Genomic DNA, 25,195 nt, shown 5'->3' with positions numbered 1-25,195 from the left:
GGTGGGATGGGCACAGGACTCCACTGTTCAGATTCCAGCTACGACAGCGTTTCCAATCGCAGAGGTCAGGACTTAGGCACAGCTTGAAGGTGCCCCGCAGACCCAAGTGCTTTTCAGAGAGCAAGGAGTTGAATGTGACTGAGAGTTTTGCTCTGGGAATTTTCCGAAAGGCTTCTTTCTGGTCTACAGCGCCACCAAGTGGCTCAATCAAATAACGCAAGGATTGTTCAGTTCGGTAAAAATAGTTAAAACCTATAGGTTCTTGCAAAATTGATGTTTTCATGTGTTTCAGGAGACATAAACAAATTCAAGCACAGAGTATTTTAGATAAACATAGACTATTTTCTAAGGTTAGAGAAATATTGAAAAATAATGTTAAATGAAGAGGAAAAACCATTCATGGGACACTGACATTTCCCTCTTTCACGTTCTACCACAAAAGTGACCTGCCACTCCACAAGCATAATTGTGGTGTTCTTTATCTGTTTATGGCATCGTCACCTGTCTCAGTGAAGAATTTTACCACAGTCACACTTGGAAAGGAAAATTGAATCAATTATTAAGAGCTATAGAGAGACAGGAAATAGTTTATAAAGTATGTGACTATTGAAAGACACTCTTCCCTGACTTTATAAAGATATTTATGGTCATCTTTTCCATATATTGTTCTATCAATGGTAGATTAAGAGGAAAGGAGATATGGTTTACATGTGTTTTCTTGCCAGGTAAGCGGTATATCTTCAGAGAATTAAATAAAGATTATTACATTTGAGAAGAGAGGACAATAAATTCTAACAAAAAAGGGAGAAAAAATAGTCAACCTCCTAAGCACCTGCCAATTCAAAGAAAGTAATGGCTTCATACACTAACTGAAACTGGGTCTAGGGATATATTCTATTTAATTAATTATTAATTAATGGAAGGAAAAATAGGCAGAGAAAACCATGGAATTTAAAAAATAGATAAGCTATGCATAATTGTATTCATTCGAAGTTGAGTAAAAAGACTTAGAAATTGGGCAGCATATACATGCTTACTGATAGTTGAAATGTACTTTATTTGAGGATAAATTTGGTTTTAAAATGGAAAAGTTGATTTTAAGGGATGTTAGCTGCAAAATCCTTTACAAGTAATGCAATGGAAGGATATGTTCTGAAGGACATCCTCAATTTTTATTATACAAAGGTAGAAAAGAAGATTTAAAACTTGGAAAACAAAGGGACAAATTAGATAAATCAGCACTTAAAACACATTCTTAAATGTATTTAAAAAGTCATTCAGAGACAAAGAAATGCTCTTGATAGAATTAGTGGGGGAAAGTATTTCATCTTTAATTGAAGTCTAAATTATTCCTTTCCTCCAAATCCTTTCCATCATTGTGAGCAGGGAGACTGGGAATAATTGGCTTCAAGAACTTAAATTCACTAGTCCCAGAACCACTGTTAAGACATGCTTCATATTGGTAGCTATGGGACAAGGTCCCAGTGCCACTGGCATCCACCAAATGGCCTGGGAAGGGACCATTGGACTCAAAGTGGCTGCTGTCTGAAGAATCTCTTTTCCTCCTCCATAGGTGCAGCACAGTGAACACAATGATAAAAAATAAGAAGAGAAAAGAGATAGAAGCTAAAGAAATGACCAAGTAGAGAGTAAGAGAATCAGTCTGTGCTGGCTCCTTGGAAGATCCTGGGAGCTTTATATATGGCTCAGAGAATCCATCCACCAGGAGTACATTCAGCGTGACTGCTGTGGACAGAGGTGGTTGCCCATTGTCCTTCACCAGAACCAGAAGCTTCTGCTTGATGGCATCTCTGTCACTGATGGGCCTCACTGTTCGTACTTCTCCATTATGGGACCACACAGTGAAGAGTCCTGGATCTGTGGCTTTGAGAAGCTGGTAGGAAAGCCAGGAATTTTGGCCTGAGTCTTCATCCACAGCCACCACTTTGGTGACTAAGTAACCTGGTTCTGCTGCCCTTGGCACCAGGTCATTATAGGATACTGTGCCATTCTGCAGTGGATATAGCACTAAGGGAGAGTTGTCATTCTCATCTAAGACCACAACCTGAACTAGAACCTGACTGCTCAGGGCTGGCAAGCCTCCATCAGTTGCCTTTACAGAGAACTGGAAAGTTGGGATGATTTCATAATCCAGAGATCTCAGAGCATAGAGATGTCCGTTGTCTGAATTAATGGAGATGTAGGAAAAGAGGGAGAAATTCTCAAGCCCTGGAGGCTGCAAAGAATAGGTGACTTTGGCATTAGTCCCTGAGTCCCTGTCATTGGCACTGACACTGCCAAGATGGAAGGCAGGACTGTTGTTCTCCTTGAGATAGAGAGTATATTCTGTTTGAGTAAATACTGGTGGGTTGTCATTAACGTCAGAGATAAACACTGTGATGTTATATTCTGATTTGAGCCTCGGGAACCCCAAATCCGTGACAGTAATCATAACATTATATTGGGCCTTATTCTCTCTGTCCAGGGCTCCTTCTGTTACTAAGGCATAAAAATTTTCTATGGAAGGTTGCAAAATAAAGGGGATGTCTTCTTGAATGGAGCAAACCAGCCTTCCGTTTTCTCCTGAGTCCAAATCGGAAATACTGAAAACAGCCACCACAGTCTCAGGTGCATTCTCTGGGATAGGATTGGTAAGTGATGACATGGTCAGTTCTGGAGCATTGTCGTTCAGATCTATCACATGAACAATGACAGTGCATTTTCCGGAAAGGCCACCACCATCAGTTCCTTCAATATCTACTTCATACCGTTGAATTGTCTCAAAATCTAGTTTTTTTCTGAGTCGAATATCTCCTGAGATGGGATTTACTTCAAAAGTTTTGATAATTTCCTCAGAACTATGAAAAAGGGAATACAGTATTTCTGCGTTTTTTCCAGTGTCCAAGTCTTCAGCAGAGATGGTGACGACCAACGAACCGATGGAATTGTTTTCAGGGATCCGAACCTCATATTGAGGTTGAGTAAATATGGGAGCATTATCATTAATGTCCAAAACTGCTATGCGAACGCGAGTCGTTCCAGACCTGGGCGGGGACCCACCATCTATGGCTGTGAGGATTAATGTGAATTCCGGCTGCTCCTCACGATCCAGAGTTTTGATCAACACCAGCTCTGGGAACTTCCTGCCCTCACTACGACTGTGAGTTTGAACGTGGAAATGGGAATTAGGGCTGATAGTATAATTCTGCACTGCGTTACTTCCTACATCCAAATCTTCAGCATTTTTCAGAGGCAAAACAGTACCAGGAATACTATTTTCCGGGATTTTCAGGAGCATTTCTGGTTCTAGGAACACGGGCGAATGGTCATTAATGTCTCCTACCAGAAGCTCAGCCCGAAATATCTTGAAAGGGTTTTCCAGTAAAATCTGGAAAGGCAGCAGACAGGGCTCAGCGGAGCCGCACAGCTCCTCCCGGTCCAGTTTGTCTTTTAGGACCAAATCTCCATTCTCACCCCTGAGCTGCAAAATCTGCTTATTTCCTCTAGAAGATATTCGGGCCCCTCTGGCTGACAGATTTCCTAACTCTAACCCCAAGACCGTTGCTACATTTGCCACAAAAGAGCCTTTCTCAGTTTCCTCCGCCACCAAAAACCTCCCCAGCTCGCAACTGGCTTCTGACACCCACAGCAAAAAAACAAGAAATAGAACTTGCCTTTGCCGTAGAATTGCTTTCCTTTTGAGAGTCATTGTTCCTTTAGCTGCCTCCTTTTCAGCTTGAGTCCCCAGCTCCACATCAAAAAAGATCCGGAGTTAGCGATTTAGGTTTATTTGCCGGGTTCTAAGCTGCCCGAGAGCAGCACAGGGCCCAGGGCTGTTTCCAAGCTCAGTAATAACGTTCTTCCTTCTGCCTTTGTCTCCGTCTTCTAGCCGGTTTCACGATTTCTAAGAAACTAGTCTGCAGAACCAATGTCTCCTTCTTAGCCTGCAGCGCCACCAAGTGTCGCTACTAGAAGTTAAAACTTAGGTTTTTATGGTCTGCTGTTTTGCAAAGCATGTCAGACATCTAATTGTTGCAACTACTATGACCCAATGTCTATAGAATGCTTTGCTATCCAGGATTTGAAACTCCATTCTCTTATGGTATGGGGGATTTGGAAAGAGCTCTACAGACTGGTGTGGTGAAATGATAAAACACATAGTCACCCATATTGTTTGTCTCCTGATCTCCTGAGAGGGAGGAAGAAAGGGAGGGCAGGGGAGAAAGAGGGAGAGAATGAAATAATGAGAGACAGAGATATATAGAGACAGTAGTCATAAGAATATATTGGGTCTTACTCTCTCTATCCAGAGCAGAGATAGAGAGACACAGAAACAAAAACAAGGATAGTCAGAAAATGGGAGAGACAGAGACAAAGAAACAGAAAAAGAATAGAGAAACCACGGCAAAGAGAGCAAGAGAGAAGAAAGAGGATAAGAAGTGAAGTGGTGGAGAAAGTACATAATTAAATTATTTTAAACACTTTCAAAATAAGGAGGACACATTTGCAAGTGCACATAGGTTCAATATAAACAAAGTATTTAAATTCTAGGTCACTGTCTCAGAATACATTTGACTCCAGAACTGTATTATTTAGAGGGGTTAATTTACTATTAAATTCCAGTTTAAGAAAATTGTCCAGCAATATTAAAACAATCTTGAGAGCAGTGAAGAATATGAAGATTCACAAAATTACATTTATTTCTTTGAATCGATCCAATTAATATTTTCCCAGAGATCCAGAGATAATTAACGATATCTGTTTACTTCTATATGTGAAATTGGGATCTATATTAAACAAAGGTCTCATATATACTAAAATATTCATAGCAAAACAGATTTAGCAGTAGCAAAAACTATTGTTTGTTTGTTTGTTTGTTTGTTTTACAGAAGTGCTCATTAACTACAGAACAGCTGAATAATTGTGGTATATGAATGTAATTGGTTTGTATTAAGCTATAAGAAACAACGATTAGGTGCAAATCAGAAACATTTGAAAACAAATATGAAGTGATGAAAAAGAAAGTATCAAGGTAATAATATAAATAGGGACTGCAAGAATTTAAATGAAAACAACACTAAAAACATTAGAATGAAGTTAAATGCAACCATCAATCTTAACTATAGAGTATAAGATAAAAGTTTCCTCCTCTTAGTAGAGAGATGGAGAGTTAAGATGCAGAACCTAGCACACTCGGTCTTTTTGATGATTTGTTTTGATCATCTGCTTTATTCTGTTATAAATTATCATTCTTTGGGAAAAGGGAAGTAGTATTGGCAAGTAATCATAATGTAAACCCAAAAACACAAATTAAATTTTTAAAAAATATAAAATAGGTGTATTTTTAAAAATTTCTCAAGAATGCGCCAAGAATTTGTTGGGTAAAAAAAATCCTCATAAAAATGCTCTTTAAAATTATACTTGATAAAAATTTGTCTAGGTTCTTTAAATACATTTATGTATCCTGCATAAAAATTATTTCAGTTGGCATATGATATTAATTTTCAGGAAAACATATAATTATTTTATTTCTAAAATGTCACACAGAAATAGATATGGAATTGAATAAGGCATATGCCAAAAGAAACTTCTAAGCCTTACTCAGAATAATTATGATTTTTGTAGGGAAAAAAAAATACTGTAGAGCAAAGCACTGCATTTACTTGTATTGAAACACTATGGGAAGAGAATATGAAATTGTAAAGTGCAGATGATAACAAAGATTGGCCTAGGTTCACGATAACTCAAGGGCATCTACCATCCACATTATACCCATCTTCATTGTTTCTGTAAAGGTTGTAAACCTTTCTATGTAAAGGTTCATAGAAATTAGAACATTAAGAGTGATCATGTGGGCTCAGAGAGTGGGTTAGAGCTCAAATGTGAGCCACTTTAATGAAGCAAATGTCAAACAAAATTCTGTCCTTTGAATTTAAAACGAAGATAATGCAAATGAATGCAATGCATGAGTATACAAATGACTATAAATGACTATTGAACCTGCAGAAATTAAAAAAAAATTTTTGAAGAGTACCATTACAGGAACTCTCTAACATTCTAAGCAATACAGGACTACTGGGGGCAATGTCCATGGCAAATATAACAAAATCACAAGTGCATTTTCATCACTTCATACCTCTAATTGAAGCCACAGCTATTTCTAAATGATGGAATTTCTTCTAAGTCTCTCCCAGAATTCTGAGTTTGGAGGTTGGGCATAATAGGCTTCAGGAACTTGAATTCTCCATTCCCGGAGCCACTGGTCAGACACACCTCATACTGGTAACTCTGGGAAAGAGTCCCTGTGCCACTGAAATCCGCTAAATGGCCTGAATAGGGGTCATTGGTCTCCAAGCAAACTCCATTTGCAGCATTTCTCTTCTTCCATAGACGCACTGCTATAAAAAGGAAGACAGAGAGCAAGAAGAGAAATGAGACTGAAACTAGAGAAATAACCAAATAGACAGTGAGGGAGTCATTCTGGACTTGTTCCTTTGTGCCTGGGAGTTGTACATGTAGCTCAGAGAATCCGTCCACCAGGAGTACATTCAGCGTGACCTCTGTGGACAAAGCCGGCTTCCCGTTGTCTTTCACCAGAACTAGAAGCCTCTGTTTCATGGTGTCTCTGTCGTTGATGGGTCTTGATGTGCGCACTTCTCCATTATGAGCCCATACAGTGAAGAGTCCTGGGTCTGTGGCTTTGAGTAGCTGGTAGGAAAGCCATGAATTTTGTCCTGAGTCCCTATCTACCGCCACCACTTTAGTCACCAGGTAACCGGGCTCTGCTGCCCGGGGAACAAGGTCATTGCAGGGAGCCGTGCTATTCTGCAGAGGATACAGCACAAAGGGAGAGTTGTCATTCTCATCCAGGACCACAACCTGAACCAGAGCTTGACTACTCAGGACTGGAGAGCCGCTATCAGTGGCTCTCACAGTGAACTGGAAGGCTTTAGTGGTTTCATAATCCAGGGATTTCAGAGCATAAAGATGTCCGTTGTCTGAATTCACGGAGATGTAGGAAAAGAGGGGCAAATCTTCAGTCTCAGGAGGCAGCAGGGAGTAGGTGAGTTTAGCATTGGCTCCTTCATCCCTGTCATCTGCACTGACACTGCCAATATGAAGGGCGGGGCTATTGTTTTCTCTGAGGTAGAGTGTGTAGGCTGTCTGAGTAAATACTGGTGGATTGTCATTGACGTCGGAGATGAATACCGTGATGTTGTGCTCGGTTTTGAGCCTCGGGTATCCTAAATCCGTGATGGTAATAGTGATGTTATACTGGATCCTTTTTTCTCTGTCCAGGGCTCCTTCTGTGACAAGTGTATAAAAATTTTTGAAAGTTGGTTTCAGGGAAAAAGGAAGATCTTCTGGGACAGAACAGATCATTCTTCCATTATCTCCGGAATCACGATCTCGGATGCTGAAAACAGCGACCACGGTCTCTGGGGAATTTTCTGGAATGTTACTGGTAAGTGATGATACAGTCAACTCTGGGGAATTGTCATTAAGATCCATTACTTGAATCACAACAATGCTTTTCCCCGAAAGGCCCCCGCCATCAATTGCTTCAATATCCACCTCATATTTTTGAATTGCCTCGAAATCCAATTGTTTTTTGAGTCTAATCTCTCCTGAAATGGGATCTACTCCAAATGTTTGACTGACTTCATTAGAAGCTTGGTATAAGGCATAGGCTAAATCTCCATTGATTCCAGAGTCTAAATCTCGAGCAGAGACAGTCACAACTAGAGAGTCAATGGGGCTATTCTCTGGTATTTGAACCTCATATCGGGCGTGAGCGAAGACAGGGGCATTGTCATTGATGTCCATAACTATGACCCGGACTTGGGCTGTACCGGATCTTGAAGGAATCCCCCCATCTACTGCTGTGAGAGTTAAAGTGAGCTCAGGCAGTTCCTCCCGATCCAGCACTTTGTCTAATATCAGCTCTGGGACCTTTCTTCCATCGCTGCGTGGGCGAGTGCGGACGAGGAAATGGGGATTGGGACTGATGGTATAGTTCTGGAGACCGTTTATTCCGACGTCTAAATCCTGGGCCACCTTTAGTCGAAACACAGTTCCAGGCACAGTACTTTCTAATATTTTCAGAATCATCTCGGATTCCGGGAAAGTGGGCGAATGGTCATTTATGTCTTCTACCCTCAGCTCAGCCCGGAAAAACTGAAAAGGGTTTTCCAGTAAGATCTGGAAAGGCAGCATACAGGGCTCGGTAGGGCCACACAGCTTCTCCCGGTCAAGCTTCTCTTTTATAAGAAGATCCCCAGTGTCACGTTTAAGCTGCAAATACTGCTTCTTATTCTCAGAGATCACCCGGGCCTCTCGGGATGACAACTCCTCTACCTCTAGCCCCAGGGTTTTAGCTACATTACCCACAAAGGAACCACTCTCAGTTTCCTCTGTCACTGAGTACAACTGCGGCTCCGAAACCCCCACAGACAAGAATAAGGCAAAAATAAGAAATACCACTTGCCTATTCTGCCGAGCTTTCCGTGGAGCGATCTCCATTGTTGTGGTAGGGCACACAATGTGCAGTCCTTTCAGTAGAGAAATCTCTGGTACAGTCAATTTCTGTTTCTTGGCTCAAGAGATTCTGATGAGTTTATTTGTTCTCCCAGATAGCAATTACTAATATTTCTTCAGCTCCAGCTATGGCTGGGAAAACATCTCCTTCCCCGGCGTAGCTTTTGTATTTTCTTTTCTCTGTTTAGGCAATCCACCGGATCTGCAGTATTTTATTCTCCTTCTTAGTCTACAGCGCCACCACGCGTCTTTATTGACAAATTATTCTTTGTATTATTTTCAGTCAGAAAGTATATAGATCCTTTCAGATAAAATAATAACAGTTATTGCTAGCATTTGTATAGAGCTTTAGGATCTTCAAAACTTTTTTTTTACATTTTTTCAGTTAATCCTTGTAATCTTCCGAAGAAGATATTATTACTACACTGGAGCTTCAAAAAAATTAAATGATTTGCCCAGTCACACTAGTAAGCTCTGAAGTAGTATTCAAATTCGGGTCTCCCTCACTACAAGTTCTATACTCTTATCTATGTCTCACCTAGTTGCCTATTAATCCACTCTAGTTATAGTACTTGTGAAAACCAAGGAAATCATGTTGTCTTCCTAAGACACTTATCAATTATGGTTAGAGAAAACGTCATTTACCCTGTTAATGAGGCTGTTCATAATGCAAGGGGTACCAAGTATAAACAAGTCATAAATTAAATAGGTAATTAACAATTTTGCTTCAAAATAAAAAGCTTTTTCATTGCATTTCATCATTTCTGACATTACAGGAAGCAAAGTTTTTCTGAAAACTTCTGGATAATGTGATCTGCAGCAAGGCTGTATTCTCAGTCAATCATTCCTATCTGCTTAGCTTTCATTTATGTTCCATGAATAATATGGGAGGTATTTGCCTTGTACCTTGATTTGTTAAAAGATATATATGTTCTTGAATTCCAGCCCAATATATCTAAATAAAATTAAGTGAATTATTATAAAATGTTAGGATTGCATGGATCCTTATTATAAAATTTTTTATTTTACAAGTGATAAAATTGAGCCAAAGAGAGGGGAAGAGACCTACCCAATATCAAATCATAGTATTAGAAGGATCATATGGGTTGTTTTTTAAGAACAAAGATGTAACTGAAATAATAATGCATTTTAGTCAAACCAAGCTTTTATTCATTCAGATAATCATTTCAGTTCTTTATTAGATTCTTGAGCTTTATAATATCTTGTCATTTCCATAAGCCTATTTCATCAAATTTCCCCTGTAACATCTCTCAATTGTTAGATTACTTCACTCTACCCATGAGCAGTTGATATTTTTCCAGTTTAGCTCAAATTATACTTGTGTAAAAAGTGTTTTGTAATTGTATTCATAGTTCCTGGCTATATCATGGCAGGTATTTTATATTGTCTTCAGTTATTTTAAACAGGATTTCTCTTTATATCTCTTGTTGAGTGGGTTTATTTTATATCCTATAAAACTTGCTAAAGTTGTTAATTGTTTCTAATAGTGTTTTAATTGATTCTCTAAATATATCTCAGTTCATGGTTGAAAACAATCCACTTAGCCTGTAAGAAAAACCATATTATTTATCTACATAGAAAAAAATTAAGATAAGGTGGAGAACTGACCATTTTTAATGTGATTTTTCCCAAAGTGAATGACTGATATGGATTAGTAAAGCACAGATAGAGAGAATATCTGCACAATGCCATGATGGACAATGAAGTTGAAAATTTTATTCAGACAAAGCTAGTTATTTTAGTTAATTCAACCCAAATTCATTTAAAAGGATAAAAATACTTCATCTTGTTGACATATTTCCAGTGATAAATCTCAAAAAAAAAAAAAAAAAAAAAAAAAAAAAAAAAAAAAAAAAAATCCCCAAGCCATAAGAAAACCTTATCCATGTGATTATAACACTGTGGGAAATAGATATGTTATAATCATATCTAAAAGGAGGGAAGTATAGTATAGATACACATTGAATCACAATGATAAAATACCATCAATCATTCTCAAGAATACCAACTATACAAGAGAATCAAATGGACATATTCTGCTTTTGGAACAAGCTTATTGCTTTTAGTGACACCATTTTTATTGTGTTGAAAATTTTAAATGTTAGAAAGCATGCTATTGTGGAACATATAGAATACAGTAAATGGTACAGAGAAGAGCAGAGGATCTAAAAGGGCTCAGTTCTTCATAATCAACAACCTTATGTTCTTGTTTATCCTTTCTCAAACAGGACCAATGACTTCAGAAGAGTGATGTCTTGATTTGTAAGTGAAGATAAACTTCACTTCACTGGTGGATAGCTAAGACAGAAGAATACAATTGTCAAGTTTCTTGTTCAGTATTCTTTTGAGTTCTAATAAAGTGTAAAATGTTATTATAAAAACAAGGCGGGACAGATGAGGGAGAGGCAGGCACAAAATAGTTAAAGACCCAGCTAATTAATCAAATCGATATTCTATCGAATAAAAGGTGTAGAAAAGAAAGCAAATTTAATTCTTCCATGAAATGAAGAATATTGAAAAATCAATGAATATATCAATTCTTGAAAACATTCTTTTTCAATTTCTAACTGAGCCCAATACTGATAGGGAAAGCTATGATTTTCTCAGGATGCTTCTGAGTAATCTGAGCAGAGAGATTGGGGATAATTGACTTTAAGAACTTGACTGTCTCCTTCTAAACCACTGGTCAGACACATCGCATACTGGTAGCTTTACAACAAGGTCCCAGTGTCACTGACATTCACTAAGTGTCCTAGAAAGGAGCCTCCAGTGCCAAAGTTTGCATATACTCTACAGCTTCCCTTTTTCTTCTTCACAGGCACACAATGATGAAGAGTATGACAGAGATTAAAAAGAGAAAGGAGACTGATGCTAAAGAAATGATTAAATAAATTGTGAGGTAATCATTCTGTGGCTCATCTTTGGGCTCATTTGAAAGCTTCATATACGATTCAGAGAAACCATCCACCAAAACCACGTTCAGTGTGGCTACTGAGGACAGAGGTGGTTGTTTGGCATTGTCCTTCATCAGCACCAAGAGCCTCTATTTGATGAAATATCTGTCACTGATAGGCCTTGTTATTCAAACTTCCCTATTATGAACCAAGAAGGTGAAGAGCAACCGATAGGAAAGCCAGGGATTTTGCCCTGAATCTCTGTCCATAGCAAATATCTTGGTGACCAGGTAACCTGGTTCTGCAGCACTGGGTACCAAGTCATTTCAGGGGATTGTGCTGTTTTGAAAAGGATACAGAAGGAAGGGAGAGTTGTTATTCTCATCAAGTACCACAACCTGAATAAGTGCTTGGCTACTCAGAGCAGGGGAGCCTTCATCGGTTGCTCACACAATGAACTGGAAAGTTGTCAGGGTTTTGTAATCTCAGAGCACAAAGAAGTCCATTGTCAGAGTCGATGGAGATGTAGGAGAAGATAGGTAAGTCTCTAGGATCTGAAGGCTGCAGTGAATAGGTGACTTTGGCATTAGTCCCCAAGTTTCTGTTACTGGCATTGATGTTACCAATGTGAACGTGGGGCTATTGTTCTCCCTGAGATAAAATATGTAAGCTGTCTGATTAAATACTGGAGGATTCTCATTGATGTCAGAGATCATTACAATGATATTGTACTCCATTTCAAACTTGGGGGAACCTAAATCTGTGCTGGAATGGTTATCTTGTATTCTATCCAGAGCTCTCTGTATTAAGTTGAATCAAGTTGTATCAAGTTGAAAGGGAGATGATCCTGGATGAAACAAAACATCTTTCCATTATCCCCAGAATCTGGATATCAGAACTTGAAAATAGCAACAACAGTAAGGTGAATTTTCAGGTGGCCACTGAGGAACAGGACTGGTTAATAACAACATGGTCAGTTCCAGGGATTGTCGTTCAGATCGGTCACCTGGACAAATACAGTATATTCCTCTGAAAGGCTCCTTCCATCAGTGGCTTGAATTCTCACTATGTGATCTTGAATTGTCTCATAATTCAGATTTACCCCAAGAATTAGGTCCCTAGTGATGGGATTGATTTGAAAAGTTCTGCGTATACTTTTCAAGGAATGGAAAACTGTATATGTTATTTCTCCATTAATTCCTGTGCCGAAATCTCTAGCAGAGACTGTAACAACTAGGCAGCAAATGGGGCTGTTCTCAGGGATATGAACCTCATATCAAGGCTGAACAACTAGAACCCGATAGGGCAGTGCCAGACCTGGGTGGAGATCCTTTATCCAAAGTAAAGAGGATTAAGATTATCTCAGGACTCTCCTCCCGATCCAGTGCTTTATCTAAAATGAGCTCCTGGTATTTCCCACCCTTCCCATCTTTTCGGATTTTAATATGGAAATAGAAGTTAAGGTTAACTGCATAATTTTGTAGTCCTTTCTCCCTGCGTCTAAATCCTGTGCAGTTTCTTGTAGGAATAAAATTCCGGGCGTTGTACTTTCTAATATTTTCAGGAGCATCTCAGTGTCCAGAAACATGGGTGGATGATCATTAATATCTTGGACTTTCAATCCAAACTGGAGAAACTATAAGGGATTTTTCAATAAGATCTGAAAACTCCCAGTAGTAACATCATTAGTTCAAGGAGAATGAACATTTTAGTGATTTCTTTCCCCACAGAGTTGCAAATTGTTTTACAAAATGGTAAGACCAATTCATGAATTCACTAATTGCATTCTTGTCTTCCTGTGATTCTCCAATCATTGACATCTCAGGTCATTTTTGCTACTTTGCAGAGTATGGTGATATGTGTATACTTTTAAATCATTAAGGTAAAATTCCATTTTAGAGTCCCTTATTTAATAACTTTTTCTCATCTTCCTTCTCCATGAAGTCAAAAGTTGATTGGCTCATGTTTATTTAAACTTCCGCTAGTTGAGGTGGAGGGAGACTCCAGAGCTTTAATTACAGTTCTATAGGGAAATCTTTAAAAGGCTAAAAGAAAAACACAGGGTGAAGTTCATTTGTAATTTATAGAATCAGAAAATTTTATTGCTATCTGTTATAAGAAAGGCATAGCAGTGCCTCTAAAAAACAAAACTTGAATATATCACACAGAGATAAATGGAAAAGCAGCAGATAATGATTGTGATCTAGCTGAAACTTGGAACCAAGAGACTCTGAAGAAAAACAGAAGTACATCATCAAGAAATCACATGATAAGAAAAGAAAATAATCTGGATACATGGCAAGAGGAAAAGATGATAGGTAGACAGCCAAAATGCTCTGATACCATTGGGACAAGAAAGTGCTTCTGCATGTTGCATCTCCTGTTGCAAAATTTTGGAAGAAGATACACTAGAATCACACAGAATGGCTGCATGTGTGTATTAAGATTTACATCACTGGAAAGAACTCCTGGATATAAGAAATCATAGGTCCATTATCTGGGACAATTGACTTGCTATGTGACTTGCCTTTAGTAACACAGTTCCATGAATTCCAGAGGAAAGACTTGACGTTTTCCTCCAAATCCTGCTCTTTATACATTATTTCAGTCTATGTGAACTTCAATAATAGAAGTGAAATTCTAGTTGTCTTAAAACCTTGTGTATTGGATTTCTGAAATGAGATTTATAGGGTTTTTTTTCTTCATAGTTCAAAGGATTTCTTTAAAATCTTTTAGATATCCTTATCACAGAGTTGCCTAATCGCTATAAAACAATGGAGAGAAAAACCCTGAAGTTGACCTATGATACCTAAGCCTATCCTTAGCATATGTAGTACATTTTCTTGATCTGCACTTTCTCTTCTTCTTTTCTTTTTTTCTTTCTTTATCACTTTTGGTCTCTTTATTCTATCCTTTCTCACTCCCTTTATTTTTACATTCTTTTCCTTTTGCCTGTGCCTTTATTCTGACAATGTGCATTTTTATGTCTTCCCAAATCTCCCCTTCCAATTAAGACTCAAATGTATGGTGCCAACCTAAGTGAAAACTTGTGAGACTGAATTTATCTCTGTTATGAAAGCAGAGCAGTAGTAGGTAATCTTGATACATCAAACAAATCATAATTTCAGGTCCAGTTAATGACTAGTAATTAGTGACCATTCATACACTGAAAAATTCTAAACAATTTTTTTGGATTCTTGAACATTTAATTTATAGCCAGAATTTCCAAAAACAAATTACTTTTTAACCATTTCATATTTTGTAAGCACATTCCATAGGACCAGTGATACCATTTGTGGAAAGCCTTAACTTACATTAATACAATAGAAAATACAAGAAGTTTCAAAAAAATCTTGAAAATATCATTAGATCAAAATTATATCTCCTGTAACTACTTAATCCACATTATTAAAAACTTCAGTGAAATATTATTCAGTAACCATAGAAAACATATTTTTCAAAGGTTCCCTTATTTCATATTTGATATAAAGACATGAAGAGAATTAAGAGCCAGGGTATATGAAATATTTTATCCAAAATGTGGGATGCTCAATGAATTTGTCATCTTTAAGCAGGAGTCACACTAATCAACACTATACAGTTCCAGTTTTAGAATATCTGCTACTAGTGGCCAAACCTTCATTTGCAATGGAAATGTGAAAATGGTCCTGCTTCACTGTATTAACACACCAACAACATAAACTGTTGTAAAAAAACTGCATCTTTCCATTAGCAACAAGCAATAGATCTGTCCTAACAAGACACTTAAATTCACTGGGTCTCAGTTTTTTTTTTTTTTTATTTATATGATAAAAGAGTTAAACTATATAACAATCTAAAGTCCCTTCTAAATCTAAGTAAAATAACTATGTATGTATATATATGGATGTCTAGAAAACAAGTTTAATACATTACTAAACTGATTACATGAAACAAAATGGGGCACAAAAAAGTTAGCTATAGTACAATGCAATAAAAAAGATGAAAAAGTCATTTAAAATTATCATGTTAATAGGACAGAATCATTAATTTATGCCATAGCTATTCTAAAATGACAGATTTTCCTCTTTTCCATACCCTTGAACTTGTATAATGGGCTTTAGGAATTTGAATTCATTGCTCCCTAAGCCACTGTCCAGGCATACCTCATATTGATATTTCTGGGACAGGGTCCCAGTTCCATTAACATCCACCAAGTGACTCGATGAAGGCCCATGGGATCCAAAGTATTCATTGTTTAAGGTATTTCTTTTTTTCTTCCAAAGGTGTACTGAGATGAACAGGATTATGGAAACTAGGAAGAGAAAAGAAACAGAGGCCAGAGAAATGACTAAGTAAATAGTGAGAGAGTCACTCTGGGCCTGTTCCTTGGGTGCATCTGAGAGATGAATGTAGGGTTCAGAGAAGCCATCAACCAGGATAACATTCAGTGTGACTGCTGTGGATAGAGGTGGTTGTCCATTGTCCTTCACCAGTACTAAGAGCTTTTGCTTGATGGCATCTCTGTCACTGAAAGGTCTTGCTGTATGCACTTCTCCATTATGGGCCCAGACAGTGAAAAGACTAGGGTCTGTAGCTTTAAACAGTTGATAGGAAAGCCAAGAATTCTGCCCTGAGTCCCTATCCACAGCCACTACCTTGGTCACCAGGTAACCTGGCTCTGCACCTCTGGGTACCAGGTCATTACAGGGGGCTGTACCATTTTGCAGTGGGTACAGCACAAAGGGAGAGTTGTCATTCTCATCTTGGACCACAACACGAATGAGAGCCTTGCTGTTCAGGGCTGGGGAGCCTCCATCAGTTGCCCTTACAGTGAACTGGAAAGTTTGTATGACTTCATAATCCAGAGATCTCAGGGCATAAAGATAGCCGTTTTCTGAGTCGATGGAGATGTAGGAAAAAAGGGGCAGGTTTTGATCCTCTAGAGGCAGCAGTGAATAGGTGATTTTGGCATTAGCCCCTGTGTCCCTGTCACTGGCACTGACACTACCAATATAAAGAGCAGGGCTATTGTTCTCTTGGAGGTAGAGTGTATAGCTTGTCTGATTAAAAACTGGTGGGTTGTCATTGATGTCAGAGATGATCACCGTGATATTGTGCTCAGTTTTGAGTCTTGGGGACCCAAAATCCTTAACAGTAATGGTGATATTATATTGTGCCTTATTCTCTCTATCCAGTGTCTCTTCTGTTATGAGGATGTAGATATTTTCAAATTGTTTTCTCAAGACGAAAGGGAGATCTTCCTGGATGGAACAAGTCATCCTTCCGTTGTCCCTTGAGTCACGATCTCGGATGCTGAAAACAGCAACCACAGTCTCAGAGGAATTCTCTGGAATGTTGCTGGTAAATGACGACATTGTCAATTCTGGAGGGTTGTCATTTAGATCTGTCACATGGACCAAGACATTGCACTTTGTAGAAAGACCGCCGCCATCTATCGCTTCAATATGTAGATCATACGTTTGAATTTCCTCGAAATCTACTTCTCTTTTTAGTCGTATGTCTCCTGAGACAGGGTCTACTCCAAACGTTTGACTGACTTTTGCAGTTGGTTGGAATAAGGTGTAAGTTATATCTCCATAGATACCAGCGTCTAAATCTTCAGCAGAGACAGTCACAATCAGAGAACCAACTGGGCTGTTCTCAGGGATCTGAACTTCGTACTGAGGCTTAGCAAACACAGGTGTGTTGTCATTGATGTCCACAACTGTGATCTGCACTTGGGCGGTGCCAGACTTCACTGGGGACCCACCATCCATGGCCGTGATGGTTAATGTGAGTTCCGGCTGCTTCTCACGATCCAGAGCTTTTTCCAAAACCAGCTCTGGATACTTCCTCCCATCACTATAAGTGACAGTGCGAAGAAAGAGGTAGCCGTTTGGGCTTATTGTATAGTTTTGGAGACCATTTTTTCCGACATCCATATCCTGAGCGATAGTCAGGGGAAACGTTGTCCCCAATGGAGTACTTTCTGATATTTTCAAAAATGTCTTCATATCTAAGAATGTGGGCGAATGGTCATTTATATCTTCGACCTGGAGCTCAGCCCGAAAGAACTGCAAAGGTTTTTCCATTAAGATCTGGAAAGGTACCACACAGGGCTCGGTGAGGCCGCATAGTTCTTCCCGGTCCAGTTTCTCTTTTATAAGGAGGTCTCCGGTCTCACTATTGAGCTGTAAAAGCTGTTTTTTATCCTCCGAAAGGATTCGGGCTCCCCGGGCTGACAATTCTTCCACTCCCATCCCAAGGGTCTTTACTACATTGGCCACAAAGGAGCCGCTTTCCATTTCCTCTGCCACAAAAAACCTCCCCGGATCGGAACCCGCCCCAGACAAGAGAAAAGCTACAATAAAGAACATCACTTGCCTGTTCCGCTGAGTTTTCCCTAGCGCAGTTTCCATTGTTTGGGTGGGTGCACAACGCATAATCCTTTCAAGAAGAGAAATTCCTGGTAGTGTTAATCTCGTTTCTTGAAAAGAACTCTACTCCTTATTTGTAATCTGAACAGCCCTTATGGAAACATCTTAGTTTTTGCTAAAACCTGCAGAGTCTTCTCTCCCGGATCTCTCTTTGTTTTGGTAATGGAGTCTGCAGAATTTACAATTCTTTTAATCGCCTTCTTGTTCCACAGCACCACCATGCGACTTTATTGACAAATTACATTCCGTGAAGTCCGTTTCATGATCAAAAAAAATCTAGATTAAAGTTCTTTAACTTAATATGAAAATTATAATCTTAGATTTCTAGGTCCTGCTTTCTCCCCGAACGCAAGAACAGAAACAAAAATTATTAGAACAACGCAAAACAATGAAGAGCTTATTTGAATAATCAGTAATGTCATGAAAAAGTGATGAAAATTAATCAACTTGTTATGATGGGGAGGTGTCCCAATTTTTCTTCAGTGTCTTACCTCAGAGGTTTTTTTTTTTTATGACTCATTAGGGCTTTGCAATGACACCCAAGACAAAAAAAAAAAATTAGCAAAAACCTTCTTAATCCCAGAATTTATTGAGATGTAAAATAAAATTATTAAATAAAATGTATTTTTAAAAGACACAAAGAATTCTCTTTTTTTCTCCATTTTTTTTTTTGGGGGGGTGAGGCAATTGTAGTTAAGTGACTTGCCCAGGATCAAAGAGCCAGCTAGTATTACATGTCTGAGATTCTATCCACTGCACTATCTAGCTGCCTCCAAACAAACAATTTCTTAAGACGTAATCTATGAGAATTAAAAAAAAAATAAACAATACTTGTTTAAGGTGTTTTTAAAAAAGTTCCATTGAGGTCAAAGGATATGAACAGACAATTCTCAGATGAAGAAATTGAAACTATTTCTAGTCATATGAAAAGATGCTCCAAGTCATTATTAATCAGAGAAATGCAAATTAAGACAACTCTAAGATACCACTACACACCTGTCAGATTGGCTAAGATGACAGGAAAAAATAACGATGATTGTTGGAGGGGATGCGGGAAAACTGGGACATTGATGCATTGTTGGTGGAGTTGTGAACGAATCCAACCATTTTGGAGAGTAGTTTGGAACTATGCTCAAAAAGTTATCAAACTGTGCATACCCTTTGATCCAGCAGTGTTACTACTGGGATTATATCCCAAAGAGATTATAAAGAAGGGAAAGGGACCTGTATGTGCACGAATGTTTGTGGCAGCCCTTTTTGTAGTGGCTAAAAACTGGAAACTGAATGGATGTCCATCAGTTGGAGAATCGCTGAATAAATTGTGGTATATGAATATTATGGAATATTACTGTTCTGTAAGAAATGACCAACAGGATGATTTCAGAAAGGCCTGGAGAGACTTACACGAACTGATGCTGAGTGAAATGAGCAGGACCAGGAGATCATTATATACTTCAACAACAATACTATATGATGACCAGTTCTGATGGACCAGGCCATCCTCAGCAACGAGATCAACCAAATCATTTCTAATGGAGCAGTAATGAACTGAACTAGCTATGCCCAGAAAAAGAACTCTGGGAGATGACTAAAAACCATTACATTGAATTCCCAATCCCTATATTTATGCACACCTGCATTTTGGATTTCCTTCAGAAGCTAATTGTACAATATTTCAGAGTCTGATTCTTTTTGTACAGCAAAATAACGTTTTGGTCATGTATACTTATTGTGTATCTAATTTATATTTTAATATATTTAACATCTACTGGTCATCCTGCCATCTAGGGGAGGGGGTGGGGGGGTAAAGAGGTGAAAAATTGGAACAAGAGGTTTCGCAATTGTTAATGCTGTAAAGTTACCAATGCATATATCCTGTAAATAAAAGGCTATTAAATTAAAAAAAAAAAAAAGGAAAAAAAAAGTTCCATTGAGTAGATTCTTACTATATTGCTACATAGAAAAACAATAATGTGATAGTTTGTAGAAGACTAATTTTTCTGTCCTTAAATGTATTCTAAATCTTTTCTAACAAAGAAAGAAATAATCACAAACTACTGGAATGTTAAAATTATAATGATATTATAAGTCATATTATTTAATCTTATGTTTACAAATTATGAAAATAAGTCCAAGCCTGCCTAATAAGATATTGGATACTATAATAATGATAATTTTAGATTGCTTCAAGGGAGTATTTGTAACTAAAATAACAACAACAACAACAACAAACCAACCAAACAAACAAACAACAAACAAAAAAAACTCAGTGAATTTCAGGTCCCTCAAGCCTAATTTATTAGGATATTAGTCCATTCTCTATTTTATTTTCCCATAGTGTATCTGGACTATTTCATAACAATGGCCCCTTATATAAGCTATCTTATATGTTTATTTAAATCCTTTTAATTATTGAAATGGAAGTAAAATCATGATGTTCCTTTTCAGGGAGCTCAGTTTTAAAAATAATATATCATTTTCAGAGAAATTTAAAGAAATGATACACACACAGCACAGTGGAGGGAATTAAAGATTTGCCCAATGAAAGAGCTGGATTAAAATTTCGTCTTTGACACTGTATTATCTATAAAATAATTTGACCTTACAAGCTTCAGAAAACTCTCCAAGGATATAAAATAAAGCCATTTTTAAAAGTCTGCATCACTGGAGGAATTCCTACACTCACAAAATCACAGATTCTTAATATATTGGAATAATTTCTTAGAAATGAACACCAAAATCATAGAATTAATTTCTGGTGTATTTTAAGGCTGACATCAGTGTCTTTAGTTAAAAGCAATATCTTGGACAAAGGTCAACAGAAGTGAAAAACTGATATGGCTTATTGATATAGGGAGGAGGGGAGAGAGAGCAGGAACCTTAGGATCTACATAATAAAATACATAGCCAAATAAAATGATATTCCAAACCAATTTTTTTAATCTAAAAAATCAGCCATTTTAATATATTTTTATCTTTTTTATTGAGTGGAATTAAATCCAATTAAACTCTAGTTTTCATTGTTCATTCAGATTTTCCCCTGATTTTTTGTTCACGTCTTTATTTCACTTCACTAAGGATAATAAAGTCTAAGGGAAAAAAGTAATTTGCTTGCAGCTCTACATTTAACTTATCTAGATAAAGTAGAAAATTAAACAATGTCGATAAAAATGTTTATGCTTTTTTAAGTTCGTAGAAGTGATTAAAAGTAATACTTGAGAAAGTTAGCAGGAATGGTCTTGAGAAGATAAGCTATGTTAATTGTCTGTATTGGACCTGAAGTTCCACTAAATATTGTCAATTTCCATGCCTACATAATCATAATAAGACCTTTACAATTTGAGTTGATAAACTTTTAAAAATTACTCATAAAGATGATTGAAATAAACTAGATGCAGATTAAAACATAACACAATTGAGCACTGAACAATTTCAAGGCAGTTTTTGAGTTTAGGGAACATAGAATACAATAATATTTGAAACTGTACTTTTTTTTAACCAAATATTAACTTGGGTTACTTTTTAAAAATTCTTGCTCTAACAAGTTATACTAACATTGTTGCTTACTTTTCTTTTCTTTTCTTTTTTTCCATAATTATAACTTTTTATTGACAGAACCCATGCCTAGGTAATTTTTTACAACATTATCCCTTGCACTCACTTCTGTTCCGACTTTTCCCCTCTCTCCCTCCACTCTTTCCCCCATATGTCAAGCAGTCCTATACATGTTAAATATGTCACAGTATATCCTAGATACAATATATGTGTGCAGAACCGAACAGTTCTCTTGTTGCACAAGAATTGGATTCAGAAGGTAAAAATAACCTGGGAAGCAAAACAAAAATGCAAACAGTTTACATTCATTTCCCAGTGTTCTTTCTTTGGGTATAGCTGCTTCTGTCCATCATTGATCAATTGAAACTGAGTTAGATCTCTTGTTGAAGAAATCCACTTCCATCAGAATACATCCTCATACAGTATCGTTGCTGAAGTATATAATGATCTTCTGGTCCTGCTCATTTCACTTAGCATCAGTTTGTGTAAGTCTATCCAGGCCTTTCTGAAATCATCCTGTTGGTCATTTCTTACAGAACAATAATATTCATATACCACAATTTATTCAGCCATTCTCCAATTGATGGGCATCCACACAGTTTCCAGTTTCTAGCCCCTACAAAGAAGGCTGCTACAAATATTCGTGCACATACAGGTCCCTTTCCCTTCTTTAAGATCTCTTTGGGATATAAGCCCAGTAGTAACACTGCTGGGTCAAAGGGTGTGCACAGTTTGATAACTTTTTGAGCATAGTTCCAAATCGCTCTCCAGAATGGCTGGATGTATTCACAATTCCACCAACATTGTGTATCAGTGTCCCTGTTTTCCCACATCCCTTCCAACATTCTGCATTATCTTTCCCTGTCATTCTAGCCAATCTGACAGGTGTATAGTGATATCTCAGAGTTGTCTTAATTTGTATTTCTCTGATTAATAATGACTTGGAGTGTCTTTTCATATGGCTAGAAATAGTTTCAATTTCTTTATCTGAGAATTGTCTGTTCATGTCCTTTGAGATTACTTTTCTTAAGATGTGTTAATATTTTATGGAAAATTATAATTAGTTAAAATTATGTTATTCTATGTTCTTAGTTAACTTTTGGGGGGAGAAGACTATTTCTCCTTATCCATTGCACAGTCACCATGAAACTGGTATCAATGACCAAAAATGTTTAAAATCCTAAAAAGTAATTTCACAAAATAAGTTTAATAATATGAAAAGTGGTTTATGTCTGAGCTTTGACTATAAAACTACTGAAAATAAATTGTATGTTACTTTCAAATTATTGGCTGATTAGAAAAGTTAAATAATGTAGAACTTGGTTTACAGGAAAGTTAATTATTGACAACCAGAATATTCTGTTTATGTCTAAATGTGGCTATAAACTCTCATTTTAACATTTTTGTCAATTTTAGTTCCTGAAGGTAACAGTCAATTTCTACCTCAATAAGACATTAAGATATTCTTTTTAATTAGATAGAGGGGATCTTTATGTAGTTTATTATAAGTTGACTTTTTATAGGAGAAATTATTTCCCTTTATCCATTGCACAGTCGAAATGCAATTGGTGGCAATGAGCAAAAACACCTTGCTTGTAAAATATCCAAGAGGGAACAAAAAGCCTCAAAAATACTAGGTTCATGAACTAAAAACTAAAAACTTGATGGCATCTCTCACTAATGAGTTTCATTTCTTGTTATTGGCCCACACAGTGATGAGTCTGAAAATCCATGGACTTGAGTAGCGTGAGGAATTCTCCCTCAAGTTCCCATCCATAGCCACCACGTTGGTAATTTGTTTCTATTCTCAAGTACCAAGTCATTTCAGGGAGATGTACTATTCTGAAGTGCGTACTTCATCCAGAACTACAACCTAAACCAACATCTGGCACAGAACCAGCAAGCTGCCATCAGTCACCCTTACAGAGAAATGAAAAATTTGGATGTCTCAATAGTTCACTCATTTTAAACAAGAAAACTTTCTATTTTGAGCCGAAGTAAACAAAAGAGGACACATCTTTAATAGAAGATGCAGTAAAGTGAAGCTTATAGAGTATCTGTATAGACACTGGTGAGTTGTCATTGGAGATGAGCACTGACATTATGTTAAGTTTTGAGCTTGGGCATCTCCCATATTGATACAGTAATAATGTTTTATTCAGTCAGGTTGTCTGTACTCTGCTGCCTCTGTTATGAGAGTATAGAAGTTTCTCAACTCTCATTTTAGAATAAAAGGAAGATATTCTTGGATAAAGCAAAATTGTCTTCCCATTGTCCCTTGATCACGTCCTAGATCATGTATGTAAGAATCAGTGACTATAGTCTCAGTCAAGTTCTCAAAAGTGGAGCCAGTCAATGATGATATGGTCTTTTCACTCTGACCTTTCACTTAAAATCAAAACGATACGTTTTCTTGAAAAAGGTCATAGGTCTATGGTCTCAATAAATATGCCATATATCTGAATTGCTTTGAAGTCAAGTAATTTTTTTCAGTCAGATTTCTTTAAAGATATGATTTTTCTTCAAATGTTTTGATTAACTTCATCGTAAGCTTGGAATACAATACATATCTACAGAAGTCCAAGTCTAACTCTATAGCCAAGACAATCACAAGAAGAGAGCCAGTGGAGGCATTTTCAGGGACCCATATTTCACACTGTGACTGAGTAAATATGGGGGCATTTTCAATGTCATCCTCAACCTATATCTCAGTTGAAAAGCTTCTCACATCTAAATGAAGACCCACCATTTATTACTGTGAAAGTTAAAATCTCATTTCAGCTGTTCTTTCTGATCCAGTTCTTTAACATTAGTTTCCAGAACTTTCTGCCATCCTTGAGGGTGAGAATTTGAAGTCATGAGAGTTGGTACTGACTATGCAGTTTGGGATTCTGTTCATTCAGTATTCATATCTTCAGTGATCTTCAGCAAATGTATTTTACTTTTTCATTATTCCTGATACTTTCATTATTCCTGATACTCCACATCCAAGAAAATAGCAAGATGTTTATTTCTTCCTAGCACCTGTAGTTCAGGTAGGATTGGAGGTTCCATGAAGTTATTCCCCATCCAGTTTCTCCTTTAGAACTAAATCTCCCTTACTGTGCCCACCTCACCCACTCCCAGCAGGTCCACCACTAATAAACGAAAAGCCTTGCTTATATTGGCTATAAAGCTCTTCTCATGTACCCAGCTAATGAATTTTCCAGCTCTCAAGTTGATTTAGACCAGAAACAGTGCAACAAGGAATATCAATTGTCTATTCAATTGTGTATTGGTAAAGAGCAATTTTCAAGAACAGATACTGGCACAATCAAACACATTTCGCCCCAATAACCTGATTTATCCATTCACCCATTTATTTGTTTGTTTGTTTGTTTGTTTGTTTGTTTGTTTTTGCTTTAAGGAATTCTGAATTTTGGGGTTCTTACAGGTAATATTTCATTCCCATTAAATCTTAGGAATTCTGAATTTTGGGGTTCTTACAGGTAATATTTCATTCCCATTAAATCTTACAAAACCTTTTCTTTTAGTGTGTCCTTCAAATTCTATTTTCTCTGTAATGTAGTATATTATATACTTATAGAAGGTAATTTAAAATGCCTTCTTGATCCTCATACTATGTAACTGACAAATTACACACTTTAAATCTGATTCAACAATAACTTGTCAAAACTCTTTTAGGTAATATAAATTTTATGTTCAAAATGTTGTAATATTAATATTCTTCTTGAATTTAATTCACCTGATCGATAGTTACATGAGAGC

At 37.2% G+C, this 25,195-nt stretch overlaps 3 protein-coding genes and 1 pseudogene across 3 annotated transcripts; all 4 read right to left on the bottom strand.

Annotated features, from left to right (window-relative positions):
* Positions 1-1,316: 1,316 nt before the first annotated feature.
* Positions 1,317-4,364, bottom strand: LOC100922167 (protocadherin beta-16-like). The gene has a single exon (XM_003756665.3). It carries the CDS (start codon positions 3,707-3,709, stop codon positions 1,331-1,333), a length of 2,379 nt encoding a protein of 792 aa, XP_003756713.3. The 5' UTR covers positions 3,710-4,364; the 3' UTR covers positions 1,317-1,330.
* A 766-nt stretch (positions 4,365-5,130) lies between these two features.
* Positions 5,131-9,550, bottom strand: LOC100914608 (protocadherin beta-4). Its single transcript, XM_003756642.3, has one exon. The coding sequence runs from the start codon at positions 8,521-8,523 to the stop codon at positions 6,139-6,141; it is 2,385 nt and encodes a 794-aa protein (XP_003756690.1). The 5' UTR covers positions 8,524-9,550; the 3' UTR covers positions 5,131-6,138.
* A 1,545-nt stretch (positions 9,551-11,095) lies between these two features.
* Positions 11,096-18,492, bottom strand: LOC100914342 (protocadherin beta-16-like). The gene has a single exon (XM_031953423.1). It carries the CDS (start codon positions 17,876-17,878, stop codon positions 15,500-15,502), a length of 2,379 nt encoding a protein of 792 aa, XP_031809283.1. The 5' UTR covers positions 17,879-18,492; the 3' UTR covers positions 11,096-15,499.
* On the bottom strand, positions 11,123-12,729 carry LOC100921904 (annotated as a pseudogene).
* Positions 18,493-25,195: the final 6,703 nt, after the last annotated feature.

The sequence above is a fragment of the Sarcophilus harrisii genome, chromosome 2, assembly GCF_902635505.1.
Source record: "Sarcophilus harrisii chromosome 2, mSarHar1.11, whole genome shotgun sequence".
Classification (NCBI taxonomy): Eukaryota; Metazoa; Chordata; class Mammalia; order Dasyuromorphia; family Dasyuridae; genus Sarcophilus; species Sarcophilus harrisii.
Note: the sequence above shows the minus strand (reverse complement) of the source record. Positions and strands in the feature narration are given on the sequence as shown.

Excerpts from the sequence above, each read along its gene's own strand:
- LOC100922167 (XM_003756665.3), bottom strand. The coding sequence starts at position 3,709 with ATGACTCTCAAAAGGAAAGCAATTCTACGGCAAAGGCAAGTTCTATTT.
- LOC100914608 (XM_003756642.3), bottom strand. The coding sequence starts at position 8,523 with ATGGAGATCGCTCCACGGAAAGCTCGGCAGAATAGGCAAGTGGTATTT.
- LOC100914342 (XM_031953423.1), bottom strand. The coding sequence starts at position 17,878 with ATGCGTTGTGCACCCACCCAAACAATGGAAACTGCGCTAGGGAAAACT.